The sequence below is a fragment of the Ictalurus punctatus genome, chromosome 17 (genome assembly GCF_001660625.3).
Source record: "Ictalurus punctatus breed USDA103 chromosome 17, Coco_2.0, whole genome shotgun sequence".
Lineage (NCBI taxonomy): Eukaryota > Metazoa > Chordata > Actinopteri > Siluriformes > Ictaluridae > Ictalurus > Ictalurus punctatus.
The window spans coordinates 8,086,434-8,112,394 of record NC_030432.2 but is presented as its reverse complement, the minus strand read 5'-3'; the positions used below and the strand labels follow the sequence as shown (position 1 = coordinate 8,112,394).

General features: G+C 39.3%; 1 protein-coding gene across 3 annotated transcripts; it reads right to left on the bottom strand.

The window, feature by feature from the left end:
• Window positions 1–14,291: 14,291 nt before the first annotated feature.
• Window positions 14,292–19,959, bottom strand: nkapd1 (NKAP domain containing 1). 3 transcript variants are annotated; one of them, XM_017490527.3, is made up of 6 exons: window positions 19,854–19,959; window positions 19,157–19,231; window positions 16,580–16,668; window positions 16,342–16,494; window positions 16,185–16,238; window positions 14,292–15,005 (listed from the first exon to the last, which is right to left on the bottom strand). In XM_017490527.3, the coding sequence occupies exons 2-6, from the start codon at window positions 19,223–19,225 to the stop codon at window positions 14,612–14,614; spliced, it is 759 nt and encodes a 252-aa protein (XP_017346016.1). In that variant the 5' UTR covers window positions 19,226–19,231; window positions 19,854–19,959; the 3' UTR covers window positions 14,292–14,611. The 3 variants fall into 3 exon arrangements, with proteins under 3 accessions (XP_017346016.1, XP_017346017.1, XP_017346018.1); XM_017490528.2 differs by having other exon boundaries at window positions 19,858–19,958; XM_017490529.2 differs by lacking the exon at window positions 19,854–19,959 and adding an exon at window positions 19,511–19,531.
• Between the last annotated feature and the right edge of the window lie 6,002 nt (window positions 19,960–25,961).

Sequence of the window (25,961 nt, the reverse complement as noted above, 5' to 3'; positions counted from 1 at the left end):
CCCCAGGCATACCATACATCCGAATCAAAAAATGGTTGATCTTTGAGCATTTTGCATACAGATTTGAAACCTATTGAAAAACTGGGGTCTGGCTTGAAGAGGAAAGTACACATGCACTAACCTAAGAATGCAAAGGAGCTTGAAATGCTTTGAGGAATGGACCAACATCCTCTAAAATTATTTCCAATATTGTTTTCTCCAATTATTGTTAAAATAAGAGGATCAGCATTGTTATTCTCTCCAGCAAAGGCATCGCAAATATTAATCATGGAGAACCATTAATTGTGAAATTTGCTGAAAAAAACAAACAAACAAAAAAAACATTGTACTAATTAAGGGATCTTTTGTTCAGCATAAATTATACAGCCTCCCCTTATATTGAAGCTCAAAATATTAATCAGTGCAAATATTCATTTTTGCTCAATTTCCTGAAGCACTAGACAATTAAGACAACATAATCTTGAATAGACATGATTCAGATATGACTAAATCTTGTCACTATGTGTGATGAATAATTCTCTTGACCATATCAAAGCACATTCTCCAAACCCTGTTAAATGGTTTCAATTCTACTGGGGTATTATGATTTGTTCTCTTCAACCGCCTTGCACTTCATGGAATGAATGTTTGCAAGGAGACTAGAAGGGGTCATGCTGAGAAGAGGAGGAGGGGGACTGTCAGCTGTAAATAATCAAGGAGCTGGAGGCCAGTGCGAGTGACGTCAAGCATTCCCGAATCACAACAAGCTCCCTCTGATCCACCCGCACTACCAATGAACCATACCCTTCTCTTCACATGCCTCCCTCATACTTTCCATCCGGAGCTTATTAATGTCAACGTGCAATTCCTTTACACTCATCCTCCCCAAGGTCAAGGTGTACCAAGGCCACCACACCCTTGTGTTTGTATAACGTCCAGCTAAGCTCTTTTATCTGCTCTTCCTCTGGTGATCAAAATAAAACAGATTGAAGGGGAAATTGTCTGCATTAAAAACACGGTTAAGGCTTTGCACTTGATTTGCCATATCATGTTATTAAGCACAGGAAATGTTACTGTCTCACATGCCAGTTTCAGTGACTGAAAATAACTAATGCCGAGTTGATATTGTACAAGAGAACACATACACAATACAGTGCTTTCAAAAAGTGTTTCTTTGGTTTTTGTGAATGTCTCATACTAAATAGTTTTAGACCTTCAAATAAAATACAACATAAAACAAAGGCAACCTGACTAAACACGCAATACAGTTTTTATTATAATTTTTTTTATTGAAGCAAAAAAAGTTATCCAACACCTATCATCGATGTGAAAAACTAATTGCCCCCTTAAAAACTTAAAATCTGGTTGTGCCAACTTTAGCAGCAATAACTGCAATAGCAATAACTCTTTGATAACTGGAGATCAGACTTTCACTTACTTCTAAAACTAGGACTTACTCTTATGCTTTGGATCATTCTCTTGCTGCATAATCCAGTTGCGCTTGAGTTTCACCTTACGGACTGAAGACCGGACATTGTCCTTGGGTAGAAAGCAGAATTCATGTTTCCCTCAATTATTGCAAGTATTTCCCTCAATTATCCCAGGCCCTGAAGCAGCAAAGCATCCCCACACCATCACACTCCCACCACCATGCTTGACCGTAGGTATGATGTTCTTTTCTGTCTTCCATACTTTCAACTCATCAGTCCACAGAACATTCTCTCAAAAGCTTTGAGGATCATCAAGGTGTGTTTTGGCAAAATTCAGATAAGCCTTAATGTTCTTCTGGGTTAGCAATGGTTTTCACCTCACCACTCTTCCATGTATGTCATTTTTGCCCAGTGTCTTTCTGATAGTGGAGTCATGAACAGTGATCTTTATTGATGCAAGAGAGGCCTGTAGATCCTTTGATGTTGTCCTTGGCTCTTTTGTGACTTGCTGGATGAATAGTTGCTGTGCTCTTGGAGGAATTTTGGAAGGTCGGCCACTTCTGGGAAGGTTCACTACTGTGCTGAGTTTTTTCATTTGGAGATAATGACTCTCACTGTGGTTTTTTTTTTTCTTTTCCCCCAGAGCCTTTGAAATAGCTTTGTAACCCTTCCCAGAGTGATGTATTTCAATCACTTTCTTCCTCATCATTTCTGGAATTTCTTTCAACTTTGGCATAGTGTGTTACTGGGTACGCACAAAGTGCTGAGCCTTTGTTTTATCTTAACAAAATTAGTATGAGATATACACAAAAACAGAAGAAATCAAATACTTTTTCACAGCACGGTTCATTACAATGGCATTAGCATCACCAATAGTTCCTTCATAATTTTTAGTATCATTATTTTCATAGATTCATTAGTGAATTATTTCAGTAATGTAATGTTTTAACCTATCTATCTATCTATCTATCTATCTGTCTGGCTGTCTGTCTGTCTGTCTGTCTGTCTGTCTGTTTGTCCATCTATCTTATTTGCAGCACTGTTCTTGTCTCTATTATTCCTGTGGCTTCACTCTTATGTGTAAATGTTCCTCAATGTTCCAGCAGTGAAGAATTACACTGATTATTTCATAATGTCCAAGTAGATGAAACCTGCCTCTCCTATTGTGCAAGCCTTATTACCTTGAAGAGAACATTTGCTCTCCAAATTAGTTTTTGTTGTTCTTTTTGTTCCACCCTAATGCATTGCTTCAAAAAAAAAAAAAAAAAAAGAAGCTCCTGAAGAGCAATTTTCCCTTATTTTACAATGTCATTATTTCAGCATAGTCAAGCGAGTTTTACTTTTGCAAATGGCATGTAGTACTTGGAATAATACGAACGAGTAGTCAGTGGTGAGTGGTCTCAGGACTGGTTTGAATTATCCGGTGTAGGAAAGAAACCTCAGTGTAATCTTAGTTTCAATGTAAGAATTCAGGAATTGATTATAAGCCGTCAACCCATTCAGTCCTCCGTATAGATCATGAAGTTGCATGTTCTAAGGGGCAGAGGTATTATGCTAGGATTTACTGAACACAGACTGAATGTGGACACCAGTGGTTCTTATAAACATAAACAAAACACATCTGGCTACGAGAACATGCTGCTTTATGATCCAGGAGAAACTGATTGAGTAGGTAATCTCAACAAAGCCACTGAAGATCAAATAACACAGGACTGAAATCATCAAAAATGTAAATTACTGATTTAAAAGCCATGCTGTTTGACAAATGGATATTGTATAATTATTCAATATGATTGAAGGCACAAAGAAAAAGTACAAATTACTTTTCTCAGCAGATTGAAGAAGAAGAAGAAGAAGAAGAAGAAGAAGAAGAAGCCTTTATCTGTCACATATACATTACAGCACACTGAAATTGTTAGGAAGCAGGGGTCAGAGCGCATGTTAAGGTGCCACTGGAGCAGAAATGGTTTAGGGCCTTGCTCAAGGGCCCAACAGTGGCAGCTTGGAGTGTGATAAGGACCTAAAGAATTTGATCCCAAAACACATTTTGCAAAATTGGGTGACATTTAATTTACATTCTGATAGCTGTCAATAAATTGCATGTTCGGACTACAAACTCACTGCCCAATGGAACCAACAACTGATGTGGACCGATAACATCCAACCAATCAGGACAAGCAGACCTCTCTATTTGCCTGTCAACCATGTTGCATTCACGTAGGTGTTGTGCCATTATAGTGAACACTGAAATGCAAGGGTCATATCTTTCCCTTTTCAAAGTTGCTAGTTTCAGCTAACTTCTACTGACAAAACTTAAACAACAAACTAAGTGTGCATACCTATACCATAGAACAGCAAGTTTAAGAGTAGCAAGGAACTCCTCCAACTCCTCTTTTTCCCCCACCCTTAATTTGTATGTTATCAGCAAATTGTTTAGAAGCACACTTGCTTCGCACCTCGAGGGTAGAGGGTTCGATTTCCACCTCCGTCCTGCATGAGTGGAGTTTGCATGTTCTCCTCATGCTTTGGAGGTTTCCACCAGGTATTCCGGTTTCCTCTCCCAGTCCAAAAGACACGCATTGTAGGCTGATTGGCATTTTCAAATTGTCCGTAGTGTGTGAGCATGTGTGCGTTGGCACCCCATCCAGGGTGTCTCCTGTCTCGTCCTCCGAGTCCCCTGGGGTAGGATGCAGGCTTTGCGTGACCCTGTGTAGGATAAGCGGTACAGAAAATGGATGGATGTTTAGAAACAGTAATTTCTCGCATGATCCAGAGAATCTCAAAAAACAATCCCAAATCGTTATAAGAAAGGATTTCAAGTTGGAAGCTAAGAACTCTGAATTATTAATTTCCCATACCGCTTTTATCCTACACAGGGTTGCGGAGGAGCCTGGAGCCTATACCAGGGAACACGTGGCGGGGGACACCCTAGACGCCATCACAGGTCACAATCACACACACATTCACAAGCTACAGACAATCTGGAAATGTCAGTCAGCCTACAACACATGTCTTTAGAGTACCCAGAGGAAACCACAGAAGCATGGGGAGAACATGCAAACTCTACTCACGCAGGGTGGAAGGCAAGGCAAATGTGCTTACCACTTAGTCACTGTGCCCCTTTGAATTATCTGAGAATGTAGTCTTTTAGTTGTAGACGCAGTCTCATTATCCATAGTGACAAGTATAAAGAGTGCTATAAAAATCCTTAGCATCTTAAAATTAATATTTTGTTAATGGTACAAAATCTCAGGATGTTTCTTAGTTCAAGTTACTACAGTTAGTGTTTTGGCCTCATGCTTTTTTATTTCAAATAGCTGTAAAATTCAATTGGGCCAGGGTTAAGGTCGCATGGTGTTAACAGCCAAACCTTCATCAACACATAACTTCAAAAAGTATGACAACCTGGTTATTCTTACATGAAGTAAACACATGGATCTTCTCCTTTAACATGTCACAATATACGACAAACTGTGAGTCACCACAGATTTGCACGTAACCCAACATCCTGGAGCAGCCACCCTTTACCACCTATAAACAACCTCCAACAATGTTTGGTCTTTCAACCCAGATCACAGAGAACACTTAAGGGCCTGAATCAGATGCTGCATTGGCCACGGCTCATCCCTCGTGTTTATACAGACTCTGAAAATGGGCCGTTATGTTTGTTTCTAGACATGGTGTGGTGTGTCATTTAGCAAGTCTTAGCACGAGTGGAGCCGCGGGTATAACTCACTGACCTCATGTAACTATGTAGGTAGAAGTCTGAAGGTAAAGCTTCAGTTTTGTCATATTGATGTTATTGTGAAACACACATCAACTCCACTGTAACATTGTAAGCTTTTTCTGGTTAAACACCTTGACACCTTGAGCAAAAAATATCACGCACCCAATATTTTACCATATCACCTACCTTTACTATATTATGTACCCACTGAAAAAGATTGCAGAACGCCACCGTTTCTATCAACCATTCAACAAATGTTCATCTTAATAACTCCATACTTTTTAAATTCTGTTGAAATAGTATTTGTCTCTTGTAAATGACCAGCAACAGAAAAAAAAGTTGATATTTAAAAGATTGTTTGCATTTCTAGATGTGCATTCAGGGAACATCACTCATTGCACCATTTAGCTCTGCTGAGTTATTATTACACCTAGTGGTCAAAAATGGGAATTACAACAAGTGCTAAGAGAGGCCCATTGGGACACGAACCCGGTTGTCCCATGCTAGGTTGAGGAGCAGTGAACAGGACCGTTAATTACAGGGTTGACAGAGTCGCCTTTAGTTATAACTGAGTTAGCTTATAATGTTTTACAGTCACGAACTAGGGTTGCACGGTATACCAGTCCTACTGTGGTATCGTGATACTAAAGCTTTAAAATATGCCACTGTATTTTTTAAACATGCTATTGTGTGTGTTGTTACGTCAATACTGTAAGTAATGTCGCATGTGCGGTATTAATACTGTTTTCGCTAAAATGACACATCTCACTGCTTTTGCAGAATACACAAAGGTTAGTGACACAATTCTTTACCTTAATCTTCCCTGTTTGTTATTAAACGAGCTAACGTTATGCTAATCACTGTGTGTGAATTCTAAAATTAGCCATGTTTGCTAGTAACCCAGCTAATGTTCCCAATTTTAGGATTTTTTTTTTATTTTTTATTTTTTTTATTTATTTATTTTTTTGGAGTTCGTTTCCAAATTCCAAAATGTATTCCTAATGAGGGGATCATTCTTAGTGCTCTGAGGGCAATTTCCATTCGCATTTCCATTTCATTAGGCCAATTTTATGATTGTTCTTGAGTTTTTCCAATAGCCAGTTATTTGTTCTCATTAATAAAGTATTCCGAGGAAAATTAGTTTTTGACTGTTTTCATTTATATCTATGCATTTCTGTAAATTTGCTTCATTTTGTAAATTTGAATTAAGAATCAACACAGCACTGCGTGGTATCACGATATTATTTGTTATCACTTCAGCTGGTATAGTATCGTAAGATATGTTTATGTGATTGTGACAACCCTACCATGAAGAGCTTGTTTTATTTATTAAAAAAATCAAAGACATTTCTGCAAACAAAGGCAAACTGTAAGTGCAGACAGTATGTCTATGATGTACAACACCATTTCAGATTTAAAGTGGATTATGAAAAGGATAACGTCCACACATGAGAAATGCGCGTGCACCACGGCGACCTTGTTTCTCACACAGGAAAAAAATGAAGAAAAATATGTCTCCTGTTTTCAATGCCAGATTTTTTGGGGTGAGTTTCATGTCTTGTGTTGATTTTGAGATGTAATTGGTCTGGAAATTTTGCTGAAACCTAGCAACCCTGGTTAATGTTAATGTTAATGTTAGCTCTTCTGTGGGCTCCTCGCTGGTGACGGGAGACACACCTGCTATATCGAATACAGTTGAAAGTAGGTACATTTATAACCACTCAAAATTTGCTGCTAGATTGTATGCTGGCTGACTCTTAACTGCCTATTACGCACACACACGCACACATTAAATAGTAGCCTATAGCCTCTTGACGTAACTGAGGCTATTTCGTAATTAATGTCGTACTGTTGTTGCAAACACATCATTTGGGATAACAGACGTGCTGTGCACTTACAGGCACAAACAAAATATGTTTCTCTAGAACACAAGAAGCTTATTTTATTATGTAAGTCACCTCTCATGAAAGTCTTTATACCTTATGAAACAGCATAACAATTTGTCATACCCAAAGCAAAGGTCAGTACTGTGCAGTTACAAAAGCCTCCTCTGAATAGATGATTTTCAACAATAGATGCAGTTTCAGTATTTCATTTTACACCTGCGAGGCAATTGTGGAAAAAAAAGGATGTGCTTAATCTTAGTCCCTTATGTGAGGACAAACTTTCTGTGTTCTTTCACTGTATTCCCCCAGATTGTAAAAAAAGACACACACACACACACACACACACACATTAACAAAATCATGAGCACCTTGCACACTGCATCCTGTGCAAATCACCAGGCTGTGAAACTGGTGACGTCTGAGCTTGTCACCTCGTGTTCCCATGGTAACTGGACTTCACTTTGATGGTTTGTTGAGGCAAAAGCATGTGAAAGTGTCTTTAATCATTTAACAGGTGCAGAAACAAGTTTTTTTAAAGAATAACTGAACAGAGCAGTATGTCATATATATATATATATATACAAACTCGACCAGTATAGAGAGTTCGTATATAGAGTTTTGATCCATGCAGAATTTGTTCCACACACAAGATTAAATAAGCAGGACATGGTTTGGCCATTTGGACAGCACGGATCAGGGAAAATGGAGCAGTCTTAGAAGGGGTTTTCCAATGAATTCATCTAATCTACTCTTATCACGTTATAACATAACTATTATACATTTATTGCAATATATAACGGTTTCAAGGAGACAGACAGAGATGATGGGAGACAAAAAGAGAGTACAAATATATGTACTGTGGACATATCATTTTAGAGATGTTTATTTTTAAATTGTATGTGCTGCTACTGCAAGAAACTTATTATAAATCTTTTGACGTCCCCCCGCCAAACCATCCATCCATCACCATCGCTTATCCACCAGGGTCGCGGAGAACCTGAGCCTATCCCAGGCAGCATCGGGCACAAGGCAGGGTACACCCTGGACAGGGAAGCCCCCCCCCCTTCAAACCACTGCATTGAATTGTGATTTACTGGTGCCATGAATAAGTGTTTATAAGAAGCTACATTTAATGACCTTTTAAACAGGTCATTGAGGACAAATTACAAAAGACAATATGTCTCAAATGTGTCCCAAATGACCAAACAGGTCATTAAAATTGGTTTTCAGTTGGTTTTTGATCAAATAGTAAGCCATGCTTAGGGCGCACGGAGGCTTAGTGGTTAGCATGTTCGCCTCACACCTCCATTGTCCGGGGTTCGAGTCCCGCCGGGGCCGTGTGTGTGCGGAGCTTGCATATTCTCCCCGTGCTGCGGGGGTTTCCTCCCCCAGTCCAAAGACATGCATGGTAGGCTGATTGGCATGTCTAAAGTGTGTGTGTGAGTGTGTATGTGATTGTGCCCTGCGATGGACTGACACCCTGGCCAGGGTGTACCCTGCCTTGTGCCTGATGCTGCCTGGGATAGGCTCCAGGTTTCCCCGTAACCCTGAAAAGGAGTAAGTGGTAGAAGATAGATGGATGGATTTAGTAAGCCATGCTTCTTAGGAATATGATACAGATTTTTTATCCTTCACAAGTAGGCAGTTATCAGCATTCAGAACTTTATTTTGCATTGGGAATTTGAAAAAAAAATGTATTAATGGCAAAAAAAAATAAAATAAATAAAAGCTTGGACAAAGTGGAAGTTCAAAAACTTTCCCAATATATCTGAATTCCCCCTACATTCCTTGTAACAAATGAATAATGATCCACTGCTGGTTTATATGTAAACGCTTAATTTGGCACACAGCACTATGGAATGATGACGATGATATCATCTGTATCTGGTTGCCAAATATACACAACAGAGCCATGATAAGACAGAGCTTGGGCAACTTTCAGTCAAAAAATTTAAACAGCATACAAGAATTGTTGAATTTGGGCCACTGCAACTGACTCTTGTGTGTGCTGTGGTCTGGAATCAATTCAATTCAGTTATATCATGGTTTGAACAATAGGTATTGTCCAAAGCAGTTGAGCAGAAATCTAGATCTAGACCACGTGAAGCAAAAACTCCCTTAAATGGATGACGTGAGTGGGATTTTACAGTAAATCACTATCTGCAACTGTATACTGAAAAGTCAAACAGTACTGTGTGTTGAAAGGATGTTCAGTATGAGCATATTGTGACGATTGTGTGAGGTCTGGAATTGTTATGATTACAGAAGCGATGTAGAGTATCAAGGTTAAATTATCCACTGAAGAAAGTGCGAGAATTGGGAATAAACTGCTTTTAGGAAGTGCAAATATTTAAGGTACAGTAAGGGGAATTATAATATTAAGACACTGTTGTAGTTATTTAATATACCTCCAGTGCATACAGTGGATTTGAAATGAAGCGATCACGATGTGATTGAAGTGTAGACTTTCAGTTGTAACTCCAAGCAGTGCAGCCTAGAGATTGCTGAGGATGGTACCGCTTGAAGTACCATGGAAATGGTTTTGGACCTCAATTCCACATTAACATTCTCACTGTGGTTGCTGGGACTACAGTTGCTGCTATGGCCTTGAGACTGCAATTCACACATGCAGTTTTGCACTCAGGTCTCCTTTAGTGAACAGTGGACTAGTTCAACAAACAGACTTCATGTTAAAACCATAATGAACCTTCTTTTACTTTCACATTATCCGTTGTTATCCAGACGAGGATGGGTTCTCTTCTGAAGCTGGTTCCTCTCAAGGGTTCTTCCTCATATCATCTTAGGGAGCTTTTCCTCGTCACCGTCGCCACCGGCTTGCTCAATAGGGATAAATTCACACACTTAAAATCTGTATCCTGTGTTTATACGTTTCTGTAAAGCTGCTTTGAGACAATGTCCATTGTTAAAAGCTCTATACGAATAAAATTGAATTGAATAAAAATATTGCATTAACCATTTTCCGGTTATCGAGTCCCTCGATTTTCACAGGCTCAAAAGTAATTGGTCAAATTAACAATCATGCAAATAAGGTTTATTTTTAATACTTGGATGCAAATCCTTTTCAGTCAATGACCACCTGAAGTCTGGAACCCATGGACATCATCAAATGCTGAGTTTAATCCCTTGAGATGCTTTGCCAGGCCTATACTGCTGCTGTCTTCGGATGCTGCTTGTTTGTGGATCGTTCTGCCTTCAGTAAGTGAAAAGCATGTTCAACTGGGTTGAGGTCAACGGACATTTAAGAACATTTAATTTCTTTGCCTTGAGAAGGTCTTGGGTTGTTTTCAATGTATGTTTTGGGTCATTATCCATCTGTACTGTGAAACACCGTCCTATCAATTTTGCAGCATTTGATTGAATCTGAGCAGAAAGTATAGCTCTGTACACTTCAGAATTCATACTGCTACATCACTTCTATCAGCACTCACATCATTAAGAAATACCAGTGACCCGGGTCCACTGGCAGCCGTACATGCCCATGCCATAACACTTCCTCCACCGTGTTTGACAGATGATGTGGTATGCTTTGGATAATGAGCTCTGACTTTCCTTCTCCAAACTCTAATCTTCCTATCATTCTTGTATAAATTAATCTTGCATCAGAATTGGTCAGGGATTTTTATTTATTTTTTTTTTTTTTAAAAAAGCAAAGTCTAATCTGGCCTTTCTCTTCTTGAGTGTTACCAAGCTTCTGTATTTACATTCATGAAGGTGTCTATTGATTGTAGACTTTGACAGTCATATGCCTACCTTCTACAGAGTGTTCTTGATATGGCTAGTTGTTGTGAAGGGGTTTTTCTTCAACAAGAAAAGAATTCCGCATTCATCCACTTCAGTTGTATTTGTGATCTTCCAGGACTTTGGGTGTTGCTGAGCTCGCTAGTGCATTCCTTTTTTTTTTTTTTAAAGAATGTACCAAATTGTTGATTTGGTCACACCTAAAGGTTCTGCTGTCTCTCTGATAGGTCTTGTTTTGTTTTTTCAGCCTAATGATGGCCTTCTTCACTTGCATCAACTCCTCATTGGACTGCATATTGAGAGTTCCCATGAATAGCTACCTAATGTAAATTCACTTGGGATCAACTTCAGACCTTTTATCTCCTTAACTTGTCATGAAATAGTGAGAAAACAGGCCCCACCCGGCCATGACGCTGCTAATCAGTCAATTGTCCAATTACTTTTGAGCATGTGAAAATGGAGGGACTCTGTAAAAAAAAAAAAAGAGGCTGTAATTCCTAAACGGTTAATGCAATATTTTTATTTAAGCCCTTGAATTAAAGCTGAAAGTCTACACTTCAATCACATCTTCATTCCTTCACCACTGTGGTGGTTTACAGAGGCAAAATGACAAAAGTCATGTCACTGTCCGAATACTTATGGACCCGACTGTATATCCACTTCACACTTCAATTTACACACGATGTCTTTTGACTTTGTATTTATAAATATTTATAAACAAAAAAGTATGTATTCATCATAAGTATAAACAAATACATGTTTTAAAAATGAAACTGATAAGGGGAAAGAATTCCGACACCACAAAATAACATCAGTACATTGTTGCAAAGCTGATGGCAATTAGAGCTACAACTTCAGTTAAAACTGTATCGAGTAATTAGGTTTTTGCAGCATTGTGGTTCAGTTTTGGCCATTACTCTTGGCAAATCATCTTCAATTCCCCATTTAACAAAGTTTCCTCTGATGGACTCGCAGTTTCAAAATCCTTGATACATTTTCAACAAGATTCAAGTCAGGATATTGGCTAGACCATACAAGGCCTTCTTTAGTTATTTTGGCTTTATATGTTTGGGATCACTGTCTTGTTGAAAAATCCATCTTCTCCTCAGGTCCAGTTGCTTGGAGTACGAGATAAAATTTTCAATTTATCTTGCACTCCCTTTCACTCCCACGTTCCTATTTCAGGTACTTTCATTATTTAACTTAATACCCATGTTAGCAGTGTGAATTGGGAATAAAGGCTGTTGGTTGGGATCAGACCAACACTGGAAGTGTCACACTTGAAGACCGGCTGTAAGGACGTGTCACACTTCCTATCGTTGGCCCACCATCATTACTCAGCATCTGATACCCATTTTCCAATTCATTGCACCAGAACAGGCCTCATTAATGCTCAGCCACACACACACAAAAATTTGTATATACTGCTGCTCGCATACCTCATCATGTAGAATTCAAAAGCGTTAGATAAATTCCATCATTTGACGTGAATAATAATAAATAATAAATATTATGGGTATTTTCATTTCTACATCACTTGGAGTTGCATCCCATCCAGGTTGTGTTCCCGGGATAGGCTCCGGATGCACCATGACCCTGACCTGGATATGCAGTTAGTTTAAATTTTGTGATACATTGTGATCACTTTTAGCCACAACGACCACCTCCAATGATTACATCCATGATCCATGTCACTTTACAGTTTATTTACACCTCCAATAGTGCTGAAAAAGTATCAGTGCTTGATCTCTTTATATTTGGAGTGACAGATTCATGAAGTGTGCACTTGAACAAGTCAGCCCTAATAACAAAAAACAAACAAAAAAAAACTGACCAGTGCAGCTTTTTCCTTAGAGGAGCGATGCCTGCGATTGCGCATTTCACTAAAAAGACAGAACAAAATGATCACTCTTAATTAAAGCTGGCTGTGTGTGTCATTTGATTTGCTTCCATCTTAGGATCATGTGATAATCTGCTGTTTTGTGTTTCTGTGCCAGGCACTTTAGAAATGGCCAGTGTTATTTACCATGGACACACAATGTTCTCTGTACAACCTGTGTGTTTACACATGAAAGTGGGAACCAGTGATCTGGATAAAGGACCGTCACAACACACAGCCACAGCACGTACAGCTCTATACACGCTTGACGTGAGATCCCAAAAGCAAAAATTGGAACATAAAAAAAAAAAAGGCCTACTCTGCTGGACATTTGCATATGCATCAAGTTCAACCTACAAAGATTCTGATAATTATATGCAAAGAAGGGTGCACATAGTAAAGGAAAGCTTTCCAGCACTGGAAGTGCAGAACAAATATCTTTCCCTAATAAAAAGTAGATTAAACTCAAGACAGCTGAACAACAAATTAATCAGGCACACTGTCGAATGGAGACAGAATGGAGGAACAGTGCAACAGCGCCACATTCTGGATGTTTTCGTCTCTTTAATGTGCCAATATAGCATTCCTATTCTTGATCGGATGCCAGTCCATCGCGCACACACGCGCACGCACGCGCACACACACACACACACACACCATCACATACGGGGCAAATTTAAGGAGCCAAAACCATCTGTGTGTGGTAATCGAAGCTCAAGATCAAACTGGAAATCCTGGAGCTGTGAGTCGGCAACACTACCCTCCGTGCCATCGTATCGACGTCGTATTTTTAGTGGAAAACAACTCGAATTGGCAAAATCACAATTGCATGAAATTGTTGTGTCTTTCGCAGTGATGTTTCTTGGGGAATGAGACCTTTAAGCTGTACACGTGTTCAATACATGTGAATCAAAGAGGGCGTTGACTGAATGTGCGTTGTGATGACATGTCACATGACGCGTCTTGGCCCCAAATCTGTGCTCGTTTTGAAAAACTTCAAGATCCTCCCAATATTGCAGAGTTTGCTCGATTTTACGTTCATTTCTGCGATTGCAAAATCACAAAATCCTGGGCGGAGTGACCCACTGCTTCTCCTTCATCTTGTAGGATATGTTGCACAGGTGGTTGGGACTCAGGTGGTACAGCAGGTTGTCCACTAATTGTAGGGCTGTCCACTAATCGATTCCCAGCCCACATACCGAAGAGTCCTTGGGCAAGACACTAAACCCAAGTTGCTCCAAATGGCCAGCTAGCGCCTTGCAAGGCAGCTCTGCTACCACTGGTGTGTGTGTGTGTGTGTGTGTGTATGGGTGAATGAGAAACAATGTAAAGCGCTTTGTAGACCCGCTAAGATTCAAAAAAGTGCTATATAAGTGCAGATCATTTACCATACATACACTGGTAAATTTAAATGCTCTCCCTCCAGAATGTTTCATTTTTGCCCAAAGAAAACTGATTTGTTGTCAAAAAATGGAATGCCAGTGATCAGTGCACACTGATCAATGTAACTATGGCAACTAGTAGTAGAAACGCTTGTGGTGACTTCATAGTACAGCGTCAGGCGACTTGTGGCCATAAAATTGTGTGAGAATGTAGCTAAAACGACAAAATAAAAGTACACAACACACTGATTCATCTGAAGCCCAAATGGTCTTGGGTATTTCTATTATCTTCCATTTGGGAGTTAAATACCTGAGTTTCGGTTTAAAAAATAGTTTCATCAAAAATCTATACAAAAAAACTACAAAGCATATACAACCACGTGTCTAAATCGTTAAAAATAATATAAAATCATTTGCATCACATAGTTACAAAAAAGATCTATCAAGTGTCCAGTTGGTGAGGTATGAAGATCGGACTGCGCGCTGATGGAGGTATTTGACATCGATGAGTGAACGATTCAAATTCTTCAAACTGAATGACTGAACAGTGAGGTTCATGATGGAGTGCGTCAGTCCTCAGAGCTATCCTCTGATTTCTCTTCATTCGCTGCTTTCCAGTTCTTCCGTTTTTTCCTTTCAGGCTCTGTTTGTGTGTCTATTACAGTTCCATATCTTTTCCTCCGCATCTTTTCTCGCCCTCTGTCTGACTCACAGTCGTCTGTGCTGCTGTCCTCTTCCGTCACTTTGTGTTTGTGTGCCTTTTTCCTGCGGTGTTTGCTTTTACCGCTTTTCCGCTTCCTTTTGGCACCATTTGTGGCACTGCTGTCTGACTCTGACCCTTCAGTCCTCTGCTTCGTTTTCTTTTTTTTCTTCTTTCGCTTAGAGGATTTCTTGGTCTTCTTTTGTTTCTCAGTAGACGTTTTGTCCTTGCCGTTTCTTCTGTGTTTTGCATCATCTGTCTCTCTGGGTTAAAGAAAAAGTACAATTTACAAACATCAACTAATATATATATATATATATATATATATATAGAGAGAGAGAGAGAGAGAGTTATGTGATGCTAATAGTGTGTCTTTTTCAGAGTATTAAAGTTTGCATTCATAGTAGCACTGTTTTGAATGCACTTTTTAATTTTTTTTTTAAGCTTTTTTTTTGCGGAAAATGATTACGTATTGGTACAATTGTTATTTAGGTCCTGATAAATAAAAAACAGACTTGAAGCTTGAATGGATGGAGGAAAATACAGAGGAATATTACAAGAGAAGCTGCTTCAGTCTGCTAAAAAAAAAAAAAAGTTTTTTATAAAGTTTGGGAGAAACACCTGTCATCAGCACAAAGGTCCAAAACACAAGGTCAAAGCAATGCTGGAGTGTTTTACATATATTTATACATACGGTGATTCTTCTACAGTGGCCAAATCAAAGTCCAGATCTGAATCCTACTGTGTGGGACTGTTTAAAAATTGCAGGAAGAATGGGTGAAAATTCCTACCAAACAGTGTGCAAAGCTGGATACTGTGACAAGTTAAGGCTTTACTATGCAAAGCAGAAGCCATACATCAACATTGTCCAGAAGTGCCATCGACTTCTCTGGGCTCTGTCTCATCTGAGATGGACAGTAGCACAGTGGAATCGTGTTTTGTGGGCCGACGAGTCAATATTTAAAATAGATTTTGGACAAAACAGCCGTTGTGTTCTCCTGGCCAAGGAGGAAAAGGACCGTCCAATTTGTTATCAGCGTCAGGTCCAAAAGCCAGCGTCTGTCATGGTATTTGGGCGTGTCAGTGCCCATGGCATGGGTAACTTGCACATCTGTGAGGGCATCATTAATGCAGAAAGATATGTACACATTTTTGAGCAACATATGCTGCCATCCAGAGCAGGACAACACCAAACCACATTGTGCCCTGATTACAAGCGCATGGTTACATAAGCAGAGAGTGCGGGTGCTAGCATGGCCTGCCTGCAGTCCTGACCTGTCTCCAATTGAGAATGTGTGGTGCATTATGAAGCGCAGAATAAGGCAACGAAGACCTGTACAGTTGCGCAGCTTAAGAAATATATATTAAAAAAATAAGTAAAAAATTGAGCCAGATTGAAAGCTGCATACCCATGAGCTGAATTAAAATGACTCGACTCTTACCTGTCGGATTGAAACTCCTCTGGATAAAGCTCCTTAAAACCACTATGTCCCCATCTGATAAAGTCAAATCAAATTAGTAATTCATATGGTAATTACAGGACTCATATAATCCAAATACATTGCAAATAATAATTAATAGCTAGGCATAGCCACTAACCTGTCTGGATCGTTGGCCTCAAATTCATAGAGTTTTCGTGTCCAGTAACGAGCCTCTCGCTCATCTCTCTCAGAAAGACATGCTCTTTCACCAAGCCTGCCACGCGTGGACCCTTCTGACTCTTTCAGGTATCGGTCACAGTGCATGCTGCTTCTAAAAAACAAAAACAAAAAACAGGATGGCGTCAGATAACAGCTGAAATTCACAGTGTCTAGTGGCAAACAAAGTGGACTTGAACCTTGTGCTCCAGCTGTGCTTTGATTCACGAGGAGACGAGGTCTTCCGCTCCATGTCCCTCAGCTTCCACATCTCTGACTCCTCCTGTATCTGCAATTACACAGCACAGAACATAAAACAGGGATTTAAAAAAAAAAAAAAAAAGAAAAATTACATGTATGTGAAAGTAAGAAGTCAAACGTAAACTTGATTAAGGATTTTAAACGTACTCATGCACATTCACTACTATATTCATTTTAACTGAAAAAAGTTAGCAAAACATATTTTAACAATAAATATTAATCTGAACTAAAACTAGATGTCAGATCTAATCTTTTTTTCCTTTTCCTGTCTTTTTTTGAATGCATGTAGCACACATTAGACTAACATGCAGTTATTTTTCAAAGATAATCACATCTGTAAGTGATGCTCTTATCATCTCAAAACTGGACTATTGCAACGCACTACTCTCGGGCCTCTCAGTCAGCTCCATCAAACCCCTTCAGATGATTCAGAATGCAGCAGCACGCCTTGTCTTCAACCAGTCCAAGAGAACCCATGTTACACCCCTCTTCATCTCCCTCCACTGGCTTCCTGCAGCCGCCCGCTTCAAATTCAAGGCCTTGATGCTCACCTACAAGACCTTGTCTGGAACAGCGCCCCCTACCTCAACACTCTCCTGAAGGCTTACATTCCCTCTGCTATCATTAACGACTAACGCTTAGTAGTGCGTACTCACCGTGGCTCAAGGACCCTTTCAAGAACCTTCACACTAACTCAGTGGTGGAATGAACTTCCAACCTCAATCCAGACCGCAGAATCTGTCACTATCTTAAAAAAAAAAAACAGCTAAAGACCCACCTCTTCCGTGAACATGGAACCAACCCCTTAAAAAAAAAAAAACAACCTTACACCTCTACTCTGCACACTTTGCTTCTTCTAGAACTCAATTTAAAGATCTTGTATGATAGCATTACTTGTATTGTTCTCTGCTTGATACATCACTTTGCTTGTATTTTCTCATTTGTAAGTCACTTTGGATAAAAGCGTCTGCTAAGTGAAAAAAATGTAAATGTAAATAAATGTAAGTCATTCTGTATAAATGTACAATATTGGATTATGGTATCCATACAACTGTTACGAATATGACTGGATGTTTTAAGTAAGGAATAAAACAACAGGGCGTACCGTTATAGGAAACTATCAACAACAGGGCAGTATGACCTGTTACTACCCAGAAGCAGATTATTTTAACAGCACATACTGAAGTGTTTTATATAAACCTATACCACAGCAATTTGCAAAGAATTATGATTTTAGTTATTAAAGAATGACACCATACTTTAATAATAATACATCAGCAAAACAACTCATTTTCTGTTAGAGTCAACAATTCAACTCTGGCACAAAGAATGTGCCTAATCAACATTTTTGGTACATTCTTAAAAAGTAGGAATGCAACACCAAAAAGCCTGGAAGATCACGGAAGCAAACTAAGGCGGATGAATACAGAATTCTTTCCGTGATGAAGATAAAACCTCTTCACAAAATCCAGCCAAGTCAAGAACACACTGGAGAAGGCAGGCATATCGTTCTCAAAGACTACAATCAAGAGACGCCTTCATGAATGTAAATACATGCAGTTTACCTCGAGATGCAAACCACTGGCACACTCAAGAACAGAAAGGAAAGGCCAGATTAGACTTTGCTTTAAAAAATTTTTTTTTTTAAAGCCTGCCCAGTTCTGATGCAAGATTAACTTGTACCAGAATGATAGGAAGATCAGAGTATGAAAAAGATAAGGAAGGGATAACATCATCCATCAAATACAGTGGAGGAAGTGTTATGGCATGGGCATGTACAGCTACCAATGGACCTGGGTCACTGGTGTTTATTGACGATGTGACTGCTGATAGAAGTAGCAGGATGAATTCTGAGTTCCTGTTATAGCTGCTATAATGAGCCATTCCTTCACAATGCCTCTTCCCTCCCCCGCTCATCTCTTTAAGTTAATAAAACAAAAACACCTTCTATCAACAATTAGACTTTACTATTGTCTATTACACAATTCTCTGTAAATGACTTACTATAGAAACAACAATGCACGAGAACAAGAGCACTAATAAAAACCTGCGATTTGAATTACACCCAGCATCAACCAAGCTGCTGTTAGACAAAATAAGCAGCACCTTCTGACCAATCAGAACCGAGAATTCACCAAATTAATTATTCAAATAAATTAATAAGTAAACAATATGCTAAACATGCACAAAAAATGAACAGATTGATTGATTTGACAGCCAGGCAGATAATAAGAGGAGTATTTGATCTTTGAGGTTCACTAAAAGGAATAAAAATCATGTCGTCCCCCCTAATTAACCCCTCCCCCACCATTAAACAGGAACTGGGTGAAATGTTTCAGATAAAGTACAAATTCCTTAAAATGACTCATAAGTAAAGTAGGAAGTACTGATATTTTTTTTAGGTGCTTTCTCATCTATTATAGGACATATCAGCATTATTTCAGCCCAAATACAAAGACAAGGGAAACAACAACAACAACAAAGAAAGAAATAACAGTGTGGCGTTGATGACGAGCCTTGTTGTGGGCGTCAGTGTGTCTGATGACATTGCGAAGCAGCACTTTTCCCACAGGAACCTTCGCCATGATCGCCTACAATTAAGGAACAAAGAACCACATATTCAATATTCTGTCACATTTCATGACGACGACAACAGCAAAAAAATGAATGAACAACAAGGACACTTCATGAGGGCTTCTAATAAAGGGTTTTAGTGTCAATCCCAATAAGGAGCTATTTCAGGTCCACACAAAGCACAGACATTCTGTTAAACACTTTTGACAATACTGACATTTATTTAAAATATCTGTATTTCTATTAAATTTCACAACATGACCGAGAAAGCTATTTTGTTTTACAACCTCTAGTACCTTAAAGAGATATTTGAAGCTGAATCCTAAATGACTGACTGACTGACTGACTGACTGACTGACTCTCTCACACACTCACACACACACACACACACACACACACACACACACACACACACACACACACACACACACACACACACACTTCCTCAGATCTTCTGTAGTCCTTGTCTATTTAGAACCGGCGCTAGCTGCTTGTTTTGCTAATTTCTCCACATGCTAATAACAAGCTCTTTGTCTGTTTGTCTTAATGAACTCCATACCATTCGCACACATTATCATATACATATAGGACACGTTAATTACTAAACAAAGACAAACATGAAGCTGTCTTCCTGTTTACCTACACAAGTTGGAAACCACCAAGCCTTTACGTTTCAATACAAACTTCGTCTTTTTCGTCTTCCTTTCTGGTTTAATGGCGGTTGACAAACGACATATGTGGTAAGATACCGCCATCTGCTGTGCTGGAGGAAGTAGCATCAGTCAGAACGTTTACATGGACAACAATACCGGTAATCCAATATTAACCCGATTAAGAAAATACTCTGATTAAGAAACTACCATGTAAACAGCAATTTCTTATAACCTTAATCCAATTAAAGTAATATTCGAAGTAAACACAAATCGAATTAAGATGTGGAGTATTCCTGTTTTAGTCACATTATCGACGTGCGTTACAGACATGTACACACCTTAATCACACTGTTAACATCGTGTGGGAGTTTTTACAGCATTTTGCAACAGGACACGATCACACACGGCAGCGCTCAACCGTTTTACGGCAAACAAGAGACCATGGCTACGTCCAAAACCACGTACTTATTTGCTATATACTAGGAAAAATACATGTATCTCAGCTACTATATAGTAGGTAAGTACGCAGTTTCGGATGCAGCCCACGGCTTCAAGCAGTCGTCCATTTGCATGTACAGCATGTCAATTAACTGCACTTGAAGCGTTCATAAAAATAAAAAATGAAACACCCAAAACTGTATACGGTACCATAACGAAAATGAACTGTAAGACGATACGTGAAATTCTGGAAGGAATGTCGGACAGCGTGGGGTGAGGACATAATGATGTGTGCTGTTAATCAGTCTATGTTTTATAATATGTACAACGGGAACATGAAAGGAATATAAAAGCAACTCATGTAAAGACCTTAATCACAATATTATCTTACTCAGAATAAGGTCAATAATTAGATTACTGCCGTCCAAGTAAACGTAGTCTATGAGTTTAGCCAGATTAATGTAATGTCAAGTTCCAGAACGTAAGAGAGTTGAGGACGGATACAATTGCAGTAAAAGAATGTAATAGAGAGACAGGTAGACAAATCCAAAGCGTGGTCCAAAAACATGCAAAGGGTCAGGCGATCAGCAAACAGGCATAAATAGGGTGAGGCAATAATCAGAGTCAAGAAATGAGCTCAGAGAACAATGAAACGAAACAAGAAACAAAGAACAATCACTTGATATGAGATAAACCCAATACCACACAAAGTTATAGTATTTGAACAGTCTCTTATATACTGTGGTGTGAGTTTGTGTGAGATTGGAAACAGGTGTGTGTGATTAGAATTCCGGAGAAGGTGAACGTGTGTGAGAAGTGTAGTCCATGGTGGCCATGTTTGTAGGCCGCAGTGCAGGATGGGAAATGTAGTCACTGGTTTGCTGTGATATGACAGGTAATCAGAAAACGCTGTTTACATGGTAGTTTTTTAATCAGAGTATTGTCTTAATCAGGTTAATATCGGATTAATGTTGTCCATGTAAACGTAATGAGTGTGGAGAGGCAGTCACTTCATCCATCCATTCATTCATTCATTCATTGGCTATGTTGATATGCACATCAATATTCTGATATTAACCAGAATTTGGCGATATTCTGATTAGCATTGAGTCATGTAAACGCCACGATCCCCTTGCCCAATTCAGATTATTACGATATTCTGATTCCCCAAATTCTGATTCGCACCCCTGGATTATGCCTGGTTTTAATCGGAAATGTGTTGCATGTAAACACCTTATTCAGAAAATTCACTGAAAGGAGAAATATGAGCATGCTCAGTCTACAGGGAATTGTGGGTGCTAACAGATACTTAGCTGTAGGCTAGGTATTTAGGAATGGCAACTCAAGGCATACTTACCAACCATTTAGACATGAATATTCACAAATATGACCACAACCCTAATATAGACCTTAAACGAAATTTGATGTGCATGTAAACATAGTTATTATTCATTCATTCATTCATTCATTCATCCATTCATTTTGGCTTAGTGGTTAGCACGTTTGCATCGCATTTCCAGAGTTCGAGGTTCAATTCCCACCTCCACCCTGTGTGTGCAGAGTTTACATGTTCTCCCTGTGCTTTGGGGTTTCCTCCAGGTACTCCAGTTTCCTCCCCCAGTCCAAAGACATGTACTGCAGGCTGATTTGCAGCTCTACATTGTCCATAGAGTGTGAGTCTGTGTGCGATTGTGCCCTGTGATGGATTTGCACCCTGTACAGGCTGTCCCTCGCTTTGTGCCCCCAGTCCCCCGGGATAGACTCCAGGTCCCCGTGACCCTACGTAGGATAATCGGTGCAGAAACTGGACAGATGGATGGATGGATGGATCTATAGATAGATAGATGGATGGATTGATTTAGTTTCTGATTTTATCTCTATGATATACAGTATTTCAGCTGAAGACATTCAACATCTCCTCACCTATCCAGAAGCTCTTCTACACCACCACTACAGAGAGTGGAAACATAACCACCCGATAACAACCACAGTGCTGAGGTCTGCTGAACAGATCACCAGGTCACTGCCCAGCCTGCAGGACATCTATACCAGGTGGTGCAGGACCAAAGCAGGAAAGATCTTAAAGGTTCCCACACACCCCAACAACAGACTGCTCCAGTTCATGTAAAGGTTGTAGGTGCCACCCCTCATCTGCAAAAAGAAGTACGTATCATGCCTTTAAGCTGCTCCTGAAGCTGTCTTGACTCAAATTAAATTAATACAAAGGAAACTATCTTACAACCCTACTTACAATCCTAAGAGTTGGAAATTCAGACTCTGATAGATGCTGGCTAGGTCATTAATGTGAACATTGAAGCAGTGGAGGGACAGCGAAAAGCCTTAGTACTGTATCTCCCACACCATTTAGTCAATCATAAGAGGAAGAATTGTATGGGTTTCAAGTGCTCATTTGAATGTAATGGGGCAACCTCAGTAAACTCCTCCTTCCATCCAACCTTAGACACTTCCCTCCTTGGTGTGCTGCTGGAGTTATTAAGCATGCGCTGGTGATGTCGATGGTATGTTTCATCAAACCCACCTTTTGCCAGAAGACAAACCTCATGTGGGGGGACTTGGACAGAGATAAGGCATTGTGAGGCCAAATTTATTTGACCAACAAACTGGTGGTTACACTATTGGACCTCTTAGCCATGGAAAGTTTGAACTGTGGTTTGAACTAGTATTGCCACCTCACAGCTCCATCGTCTCTTGTTGATCCTTAGCTCACGTTACTGTCTGTGCCGGTGCTTCTGTTGGTCCTAGTTTAATCGTTTTGTTTATGTTTTTATCCAGGCAGAAACTTCAGTCTTAGGACTGTTTCACACTGGATTCATAAGGAGAGCAGAATCAGAGCACTTCCGCGATCGTTCCGCCATGGAGTCTATTTTTGCTGCGCTGCTCATGCTAAATTAAAGTGGCAATGCATTTTGCTCTCTCATCATAGCAGAGTATGCTGGTGATCATAAACAAAAGCAGGTCACAGGTACAACAGGGGTGGTGGGAGGAGTGCACCTGAAAAAGGCAACATAATGCATGACACTCTTCTCATTGTCAAGGTGGAGAAACACAGAATACTTAACGAACTTACCCATTCCTCTATTTGTGGTACACAAGCCATGGCTGAGGTGGTATGGACGTGTTCTACGAAGTAGTGAAGACTCAGTAGCCAAAATAACACTAGCACTCAGCCCAGAAGGCAAGCGGCTGCATGGAAGACCAAACAAACGATGGCTAGATCAGATAAAGGAAAACAATGTCACCAAAGTGGATGCAGTAGACTGTACAAAATGGAGGCAACAATGCAGAAAAGCTAACCGTGTGACCAAGCAGGAAAACACCTGGGCTGGACAAAGAAGGGAAAAAAGATCATGCTGATCATGAGCACCAGCAAATAAAAGCTCATGTGTGTTCTTACCCTGAGTCTGCTGTGTTCTCTGAGCCGTGTGCTGCTGGAATTGTTCCAGATATTATTGATTTCCAGGAAACAATCAGTTTCTAATGTTATCATGACACCCACAAGTTTCTCAAACTTTGCTGTGGTTTTTGTTTGAGTATGTTTTGCAGATTTTAAAATAATTGCAGTAAACCTGACAAAATGAACGGGCCAAAACAAAGGGGAAAATGAAGTGGTCTGAGTACTTCCTGATCGCTTTTTTATGTCTATAATTACTTCATGCTCTATATATTCATGAGCATGGTTGGGAGGGTTACTTTAAAAATGTATTGCATTACACTTACGAATTCTTTTGTGAAAAAAAAAAATGTAATCAGTAACGTAATCCAGGTATAACAATAGGAAAGTAATGTAATCTGATTATTTTTGGATTACTTCAAGGTTACATATGGAAATAAAGTCAAGAGAAAAGCAATATTAGTCTAGAATACTTTTATTTAGAGGTGAAAAACATGTTAGATAATACTTTTATTTAGAAGTTAAAAACATGTTATACTATAATCAAGCAGCTGTCTATATTGTGTTATGTGAAAAGATCAATTTCTTTGGCTTTAAATGAAATAATTTTATTTATTTATTTTTTTTACAGAATGTAACTGTAATCTGATTATTTTGTTTGTTGACATAACTGTAAGGGATTACAGTTGCCAGTTTTTTGTATCCTGATTCCTTAGGGCTGTTAAATGTATTCTGTTACTCCCCAAGCCTGTTCTTGAGTACTGATGAGTCAGAACTAATGACCTTTCTGTAAGTTTCACTTCCATTCTCCAGGCAAATTCCTGCCATGTGGGGATTTTTTTTTAATCAAACCTGTCTCTGCAAGAAAGTATCAAGGCCTGTACATGAATATAAAGTCATCCACAATATATGGAGCTCTGCCTGAGTTTTATCTAATAAACCTACCCTCACACGTGAGGAAGTAGAAGACAACATGAATGAAATCCAGTGACTGATACAGCATCTTTCATACAGACTGGGGAATAATAAAGCAAAAATTAAAAAGCAATATGCAAGACACCACAGCCTGCCAGTTTAAATTTTTTTTGTTAAATTTTTTGACATTTGTAGTGCTCCAGAAGATACCAGGGACACAAACCAATTCAACCCGAACACTGCTTTCCCTTATCTGACGTGTAGTTGTCATTGCATAACACAAGTCCTTCCTCTCAGGGTTCTCCAAAGCAAGTTTCCAAAGGAAACTGCAACCAGCTTTCAATCAGCTGATCTGGGGGGTTTGCTGTGGAAAGAATTATAATTGTCTACTTTCGTTTTTTCCAAAACTTTAGACGAATGGAGAACACATATGATCAGTTGTGAAAACTTGGCACTTCCTATACTTTTGACGTTATGTCACACACCCTGCAGTCTGGTCACTGAGTTTGGTTGTTTCTGTTACTTATTGCAACTCTGCGATAATGAAATTATTTGTGTCAGTGAATTTTCATGTGCTTATTACAACACCATCACTGTTTATGGCCAGTCCTGGGACTGTAATATGATCCATGTTGCCAATTACTTTATCAGGTTCCCAAAAAATGGGGTTTTAAAACAGACACTTGTTTTTTTAAAAACTAGTCCTAAAAACCTTTTTAAAATTCATTAATAATACCAGTTTATTATACACTAAACATATTAATATGTTTAGCAATGTTTAATGTGTAATGTTTAATATGTTTAACATTTAATATGCTGCCAGATACCATAGCACACCTTCAGAGGTCTTGTGGAGTCCATACCTTGACGGGTCATAGCTGTTTTGGCAGCACAAAGGGGACCTACACAATATTAGGCTGGTAGTTTTAATGTTATGGCTGATCGGTGTATATCCACTTCAAATTTACATACACAATATGTTTTGAATGATCACTTATAAATACGCACAAAAATTGTGCATTCATAAGCATAAACAAAGATTATTCCAAGTATTCTGACACCACGAATGACCAACATTAGTACTTTGTTGCGAAGCCTGTGCTGACAAGCTTTGAGACGTCTACGGTAAGATATACTTAGGTTTTTGCAGCATTGTGATTCAATTTTGGGTGATCATCTACCATTTATCACAGCTCTGATGGACTCATAAAGTCAGGAGATGATTCTTTCGATGATGTGTGAAGCCCCAGTACTGTTTGCACAGACGCAGCCCCATATCATGATGCTCCCACCTCTGTAGTTCACTGTGGATAAGGTTTTCCTGTGCTT

What these genes read in the sequence shown, in the direction of transcription:
- nkapd1 (XM_017490527.3), bottom strand. Translation starts at nt 19,225, where the DNA reads ATGGCGAAGGTTCCTGTGGGAAAAGTGCTGCTTCGCAATGTCATCAGA. An exon ending in AAGCACAGCTGGAGCACAAG is followed by an intron (nt 16,495 to 16,579) that starts GTTCAAGTCCAC and finishes TTTGTTTTTTAG; the next exon opens with AAGCAGCATGCACTGTGACC. An exon ending in GAGGAGTTTCAATCCGACAG is followed by an intron (nt 15,006 to 16,184) that starts GTAAGAGTCGAG and finishes TCTTTAACCCAG; the next exon opens with AGAGACAGATGATGCAAAAC.